At 39.2% G+C, this 8,216-nt stretch overlaps 1 protein-coding gene across 1 annotated transcript in view; it reads left to right on the top strand.

The window, feature by feature from the left end:
* Positions 1-253: 253 nt before the first annotated feature.
* LOC103512999 (V-type proton ATPase 116 kDa subunit a) overlaps positions 254-8,216 on the top strand; it is a 10,897-nt gene continuing 2,934 nt past the window's right edge. The window contains exons 1-9 of the mRNA XM_026826319.1: positions 254-312; positions 1,371-1,579; positions 2,130-2,302; positions 2,853-2,987; positions 3,397-3,547; positions 4,461-4,600; positions 4,978-5,219; positions 5,823-5,937; positions 7,404-7,558. Coding sequence (XP_026682120.1) covers positions 266-312; positions 1,371-1,579; positions 2,130-2,302; positions 2,853-2,987; positions 3,397-3,547; positions 4,461-4,600; positions 4,978-5,219; positions 5,823-5,937; positions 7,404-7,558 — 1,367 coding nt within the window. The 5' untranslated portion in view covers positions 254-265. The remainder of the gene's footprint in view (positions 313-1,370; positions 1,580-2,129; positions 2,303-2,852; positions 2,988-3,396; positions 3,548-4,460; positions 4,601-4,977; positions 5,220-5,822; positions 5,938-7,403; positions 7,559-8,216) is intronic.

Raw genomic sequence — 8,216 nt, 5'->3', positions numbered from 1 at the left:
TCTCTCCTGTGCTCCTCTCTTCTCTTTTTCTCTCTTTTTCTCTCTTCTCTGTCTTATCTCAAATGGACACACATTGCTCATAAATGGACCTTAAATCGAATCAAATCTTGCTTTAACGATGGAAGCTTGCAATTCGTCCCATTCTGCGCATTAAAATTGGCACCAAATGGGGCTTTGTAATCGCGACTGCAAATGTGGTGTAAAAATAGCAGAGAAAGCGTGGTGACTTCTACTGAGATCGATGACTTTCTGTGCTCTATCAGCGATGATTCTATTGCTTAGACAGAACAACGCTGGACCTGTACAACTGGGACTTATGTAGACAATCTATAGAATAGAATTAGGATACACCTTGCTCCTATCCTGATAGAATAGGAGCTGAAAAAGTCCCTCTTACCCCTGCCCCAGTCTAAACAAGTCTTTTCACATTTTTTATAAATAGTTTATTGCGTAAACAAATAGAACTGGGTTAGTTAAAGCGTTCATTGTCTATTCTGACTTGGATACCACTCGGTAAAAGTCTGCTTTTCACTTTTGTCCATGCCCAATCCCCATGGACTATGTTGATGTTACTGTCCGGGCCACCTGATTTAATTTTGAGAACGTCTTTAACCGTGTGGACTTTTATATCATCTGAAACTACTTGTGGAAAGGAAAGATTTTGCGACTGAAAAGAAAACAACACTTGCATTTTTGTCTTTCCAAAAATCTTTCTTTTAAATCTGGTTTGTTACTAAATAAGTGTGTGTTGGTGTAGGGTACTAAAATAATTTAACAAAAAAACTTGTTCCATTGAATTTTGTTGTGTTGAAACTTTTGAATTAAGGATTAGCCCTTTAAGCCTTTGATTAATCCTTATGAGTTAATCCACATAAGTTTTAACTTTGAAAGTGTGGCCCGCATGGTTATTTCGGAGTTTTTACACCCAATATTGCTTTCCTTCTTTTTATCTGGTTGTACATATAATTTCCTTCAGATTGGGCTTTTTGCGTACGAGAGGTTTTATGATTTACTTGGCCTCTTGCATTCTTAGGAGAAAAAAAATGTTTTACAGTTGCAGTGAGCTATTAATAGTGTGCTAAGTAAGCAAGTCTTACATCATATGAACACATGTGTTTACCAGGTATTTCTTCTACAGATAATACACGCTTGTGCCCCCTATGTTCCTTCTGTCCTTTTATGATATGTTCTGTATTATGGTCACCTACTATGGTCCTAGAATATTGACGTGATCACAATCTCTGGCACTTTGCCATAGTGTCTGACTACATGTTAAGAACACACCCCAGAAAGTTTGCCCTTCATCAAATACTAACTAGGTCCTCCCCCCCTCTCTCCTGGGGGGGTCCGGGGGTGCCTCACTTCAACAGGTTTGTAGCCGGTGTCGCGCTGCGTGAACGCATGCCCGCGTTCGAACGCATGCTATGGCGTGCATGCCGCGGGAATGTGTTTCTGCGGCAGGCAGAGATTGAGACACCACTGGAGGACATTAACTCGGGAGATCCTGTGTACAAGTCGGTGTTTATTATCTTCTTCCAAGGAGATCAGCTGAAGACTAGGGTCATGAAGATCTGTGAAGGTAAGAAACTATCCTCTGTGGTGTAGTGGTTAGCACGGTGGACTTCGGATTTGCAAGTTTGTGGTTCAAATCCAAATTAAAGCATGAAATAGATTAATAGAGGGAACTGTAACTGCTAAGGTCTTATCGTCCCGAAATCGAAGAGAAGAGGATGTGAATATCGGAGAAACCAGCCGTTTCGAGAACAAGCCTGACGGGAATCGAACCAGCTAACCAGTGCTTATAAGGCAGGTGTGTTACCCTACATAATAACTAGGCTGACTACTGACTACTCTGTTCCTTCAGCGGTGTTTGTTTTGTACTCTGGCTTAAAATTTGAAGGCCTCAAAATGAAAAAGTAAAACAGACATTCTCCGTCACCACAATCGAATTACCTAACGTTATTCATCCTCCAGGGTTCAATTACCTAATTATCTCAATTTTTTTGTGGTAAAGCAGAGCTTTTTCACATCTTTTGTGAATATTACAACATTACTAAGTGCCACCATTGCAATCAATATTTCCCTATTCCAATAATCGTTTTATACTGATAATCTTTCCCAACCTCCAGGGTTCCGTGCTACTCTGTACCCATGTCCGGAAGCCCCTACTGATCGTCGTGAAATGTCCATGGGTGTCACCACACGTATAGAAGATCTGAACACTGTCATTGGTGAAACTCAGGACCATAGACACCGGGTCCTTGTAGCCGCCGCTAAGAACATTAAGAATTGGTTCATCAAGGTAAGACTGTGAAGCTTGTAATACAGGTTCGATTCTCAGGGGCCGCATGCTGGTGGGGTCAGTCCATCAACTTCTATTGCTAAGGTCATAGGTAGCCATATCAGGTTTTTATGTCCTTTTTTTTCTGTGATCTATAACTTGCTATATAACTCTCATGGTGGATTTCACCAACGACTTAATGAGAGATTTAACTAATTCGAGAATTTTCAATGATAGAAAAAGGAGTTTTTAATGATTCAAACAGGAGTTTTTAAAAAGTCCTTCTTTTTGGATCACTAAAAACTCTTATTTGGACCAATAAAAACTCCTTTTTATCTTATTAAAATATCCTTTTTGGCTGATTAAACATTCTTCGATTAGTTAAATCTCGAACAGTCTGTCCGATTTAATTGAAATTTTTGAAAAAAATGTTAGAGACATCAAGGGACTTTTCTCATTAAATTTTAAGCCACTCGGGCCTCTGGTGAAGATTCTGGGTCATTGAGGCCTTTTGTTGGGCTCTTTTTGTGATGTAGAACTCAACGAATAATTTCGTTTATTTGTCTGACAGGTTCGTAAGATCAAGGCTATCTATCATACTCTGAACTTCTTCAATTTGGACGTAACCCAGAAGTGTCTGATTGCTGAATGTTGGGTACCTGTGTTGGATATTGACGCTATTCAACTTGCTCTGCGCCGTGGAACCGTAAGTACTTCTAGTTAATCTAGTTGAAGTTCATTTTCAGTTCTAAGTTTTGATCTGAAAACAAGCTTTGGGGAAAAAAAGAAAAAAAATCCAAATATACCTATGTAGGTACATCCCGATTTTGAAAATAATCGATATAGGGATTCTCGAGATATAAAGAATTTAATGGGGGGGGAAAAAAAAGAAATTTTGTTCTTTTAGAAGTACCTATCTAATTACATACTTACCAACTTTATCAAGTAATAAAACTTAAAATGTATCTTAGGAACAAGATTTATGAAAAGTGTTCATCAATCGAAATTGCCTTTTTTATGGCTTTCTTTCGCTCGTAACTGACAGGGTTCTCCTGGAGGAACTCTTCCACCCAACCAATGATTTATTAATTTATTTCTATTGATTTGTTATACAGGATCGTAGTGGTAGTTCAGTACCCCCTATTCTGAATCGTATGGACACATTTGAAGATCCCCCAACTTACAATCGTACCAACAAGTTCACCAAAGCATTCCAAGCCCTCATTGATGCGTACGGAGTATCTAGCTATCGTGAAATGAATCCTAGTAAGTAGCTCTTTACTTTCCATTACAATAACGGTAGCCAAGTTATACCTATGTAGGTACTATGTAATGCAAGGGCGCTCAACCTTTTTCGAAGGCGGGCCAAATTTTGGATACCAGATCAGGCCGGGGGCCACATTATACGTAAGAGAGAGTGGACCTATATTTATTTTTAACAAAAGTTAGTGTCGAAAAGAGTTTTTCACACACATAAGTTAACCCAAATCTTGAAAGAATTTGTTGAGCAAGGTCACATAACACGGGAAATTGGGTAATGACAAAGTATTGCAATCGGTTCAAATTTTTAAAATCACGGGAAATGGATATAAATATTTTGTTTTAGGGTTTTCTAGAGTTAAGTTATCCTCCCTTGTGCCAAAATCCAATCTTCTTCTTTGTCGCCTTGTACCGTGTTCAGACGGGCTCAATCAGCCCTAACTAGGGTGACTGCTTTGGGCTGACATTTGGTTTCGGCTATAAAAAATTTACGAGTGGATCCCCTTCGCACTCAATTTTTGCTATTTCTTTAGCTAGGAAAATTTCAGGCTGTTACCCTCCCTGTATAAAGTTCCCCAGCCAGACTAACCTGGTCTACTCCCTGTTTAAAGTTCCCCAGCCAGACTAAGCTGGTTTACTTCCTGTTTAAAGTTCCCGAGCCAGACTAAGCTGGTCTATTCCCTGTTTAAAGTCCCCCAGCCAGACTAAGCTGGTCTACTCCCTGTTTAAAGTCCCTGAGCCAGACTAAGCTGGTCTACTCCCTGTTTAAAGTTCCCCAGCCAGACTAAGCTGGTCTACTCCCTGTTTAAAGTCCCCCAGCCGGACTAAGCTGGTCTATTCCCTGTGTAAAGTTCCCCAGCCATAAATCCCATAACAGTAAAAAATCAATAGTAAATCAATTTTTTTCTCCTAATTTCAGCCCCCTATACAATCATTACATTCCCATTTCTATTCGCTGTAATGTTTGGTGATCTGGGCCATGGAGCCATCATGTTCTTATTTGCTGCTTGGATGGTAATGAAGGAGAAACCGCTGATGACTCTGAAAACCGACAATGAGGTAAATACCTAGGTCTAAATATTGAAGCTGAAATGCTGAAAATAATGTTTAGATCTTGAATTACTCGTGGTGAAGCTGAGATAGCTTTTTCCTAATTTTTGTTTATATCACTGTATGACTAAGCCTCCTTGAAATCTGTCGACTCTACACTCGTAAATGATCATTTTACTCTTGTAATACCGCCACTGGTCGCTACAGACTTGAACACACATAAATATCCAATTCAATCGAACCCCAGAGCTCCGGTGTACAAGCCTCGTTTTGTACACACTCAGCCACGAAGATTTCTATTTAGGACATTTGTGACAAACATGAATGCCTAACTTTTTTCAAGGTTTCTAAAAGCGGTCTGTAAAATCGTCCCTTTTTCTTTTCAGATCTGGAAGATTTTCTTCGGCGGTCGCTACATCATTCTGCTCATGGGTTTGTTCTCCATGTACACGGGTCTCATCTATAACGATGTATTCTCCAAGTCTCTCAACCTATTCGGTTCTAACTGGAAGAATAACTATAACTCGTCTACTCTGGCCTCTAACAAGGATCTGCAGATGGACCCTAAGGATGACTATATTCAGTACCCCTACCCTTTCGGTCTGGACCCGATATGGCAACTGTCCGAGCCTTTATTTCCTTGAATCACAATGTTCCTTTGCTATCCTGATTTTCCTGTTATTTTCCGCCAGGAGTTTTATCATTAGGCTTTTTTTAGCAAAGTTAAGAAAAAGAAAAGTTTGTAAGTTAGATGTTTTTAGGTTTATTAGGGTGTTACTTACAGAAATGCATTATATGATTTTTAATTTCTGCATGGTTTTATTTTTTTCACTACTGTTCCAAAAAGGATTTAAAATACAGAAAAAAACATCGTAACTTGGGAATTTGAGCCACACAAATATGGGGGCTTTTAAGAAGCCTTTGTACAAAGAAACTTTGTAAACCCAAGTTTTTTTTAAATTTTCAAGAGATCTTGAAATTTGATTTAAATCTTCAATTTTGAGAGGGGGGAAAAAATCTTGAAACTTGATTAGCCTTTACAAAATCATTATTGGGTTTAATGTGAACAATCGGGTACGGAACAAGATTTATGAAAAGTGTTCATCAATCGAAATTCCCTTTTTTATGGCTTTCTTTCGCTCGTAACTGACAGGGTTCTCCTGGAGGAACTCTTCCACCCAACCAATGATTTATTAATTTATTTCTATTGATTTGTTATACAGGATCGTAGTGGTAGTTCAGTACCCCCTATTCTGAATCGTATGGACACATTTGAAGATCCCCCAACTTACAATCGTACCAACAAGTTCACCAAAGCATTCCAAGCCCTCATTGATGCGTACGGAGTATCTAGCTATCGTGAAATGAATCCTAGTAAGTAGCTCTTTACTTTCCATTACAATAACGGTAGCCAAGTTATACCTATGTAGGTACTATGTAATGCAAGGGCGCTCAACCTTTTTCGAAGGCGGGCCAAATTTTGGATACCAGATCAGGCCGGGGGCCACATTATACGTAAGAGAGAGTGGACCTATATTTATTTTTAACAAAAGTTAGTGTCGAAAAGAGTTTTTCACACACATAAGTTAACCCAAATCTTGAAAGAATTTGTTGAGCAAGGTCACATAACACGGGAAATTGGGTAATGACAAAGTATTGCAATCGGTTCAAATTTTTAAAATCACGGGAAATGGATATAAATATTTTGTTTTAGGGTTTTCTAGAGTTAAGTTATCCTCCCTTGTGCCAAAATCCAATCTTCTTCTTTGTCGCCTTGTACCGTGTTCAGACGGGCTCAATCAGCCCTAACTAGGGTGACTGCTTTGGGCTGACATTTGGTTTCCCAACAAGTTCACCAAAGCATTCCAAGCCCTCATTGATGCGTACGGAGTATCTAGCTATCGTGAAATGAATCCTAGTAAGTAGCTATTTACTTTCCATTACAATAACGGTAGCCAAGTTATACCTAGGTAGCTAGGTACTATGTAATGAGTAATGAGAAAGTGTTGCAATCGGTTCAAATTTTTAAAATCACGGGAAATGGATATAAATGTTTTGTTTTAGGGTTTGCTAGAGTTAAGTTATCCTACCTTGTGCCGAAATCCAATCTTCTTCTTATTCACCTTGTACCGTGTTCAGACGGGCCCTAACTAGGGTGACTGCTTTGGGCTGACATTTGGTTTTGGCTATAAAAAATTTACGAGTGGATCCCCTTCGCACTCAATTTTTGCTATTTCTTTAGCTAGGAAAATTTCAGGCTGTTACCCTCCCTGTATAAAGTTCCCCAGCCAGACTAACCTGGTCTACTCCCTGTTTAAAGTTCCCCAGCCAAACTAACCTGGTTTACTTCCTGTATAAAGTTCCCCAGCCAGACTAACCTGGTCTACTCCCTGTTTAAAGTTCCCCAGCCAGACTAAGCTGGTTTACTTCCTGTTTAAAGTTCCCCAGCCAGACTAAGCTGGTCTATTCCCTGTTTAAAGTTCCCCAGCCATAAATCTCATAACAGTAAAAAATCAATAGTAAATCAATTTTTTCTATACAGAAATCAATTTTTATCAATTTATCAATTTTTTCTTCGAGTATGCCTATACAGAAAGCCCAGCATACGTAGAGCTTTACTTTTTATATCAGAGTAATGAAGATTGAATTTTAAATTATAGGAACAAGATTTATGAAAAGTGTTCATCAATCGAAATTGCCTTTTTTATGGCTTTCTTTCGCTCGTAACTGACAGGGTTCTCCTGGAGTCCTGGAGGAGCTCTTCCACCCAACCAATGATTTATTAATTTATTTCTATTGATTTGTTATACAGGATCGTAGTGGTAGTTCAGTACCCCCTATTCTGAATCGTATGGACACATTTGAAGATCCCCCAACTTACAATCGTACCAACAAGTTCACCAAAGCATTCCAAGCCCTCATTGATGCGTACGGAGTATCTAGCTATCGTGAAATGAATCCTAGTAAGTAGCTCTTTACTTTCCATTACAATAACGGTAGCCAAGTTATACCTATGTAGGTACTATGTAATGCAAGGGCGCTCAACCTTTTTCGAAGGCGGGCCAAATTTTGGATACCAGATCAGGCCGGGGGCCACATTATACGTAAGAGAGAGTGGACCTATATTTATTTTTAACAAAAGTTAGTGTCGAAAAGAGTTTTTCACACACATAAGTTAACCCAAATCTTGAAAGAATTTGTTGAGCAAGGTCACATAACACGGGAAATTGGGTAATGACAAAGTATTGCAATCGGTTCAAATTTTTAAAATCACGGGAAATGGATATAAATATTTTGTTTTAGGGTTTTCTAGAGTTAAGTTATCCTCCCTTGTGCCAAAATCCAATCTTCTTCTTTGTCGCCTTGTACCGTGTTCAGACGGGCTCAATCAGCCCTAACTAGGGTGACTGCTTTGGGCTGACATTTGGTTTCGGCTATAAAAAATTTACGAGTGGATCCCCTTCGCACTCAATTTTTGCTATTTCTTTAGCTAGGAAAATTTCAGGCTGTTACCCTCCCTGTATAAAGTTCCCCAGCCAGACTAACCTGGTCTACTCCCTGTTTAAAGTTCCCCAGCCAGACTAAGCTGGTTTACTTCCTGTTTAAAGTTCCCCAGCCAGACTAA

Source organism: Diaphorina citri, unplaced genomic scaffold (genome assembly GCF_000475195.1).
Source record: "Diaphorina citri unplaced genomic scaffold, Diaci psyllid genome assembly version 1.1 scaffold909, whole genome shotgun sequence".
In the NCBI taxonomy this organism is placed as follows: domain Eukaryota; kingdom Metazoa; phylum Arthropoda; class Insecta; order Hemiptera; family Psyllidae; genus Diaphorina; species Diaphorina citri.
The sequence above is the reverse complement of the archived record's forward strand: the minus strand, read 5'-3'. Positions and strand labels throughout refer to the sequence as shown.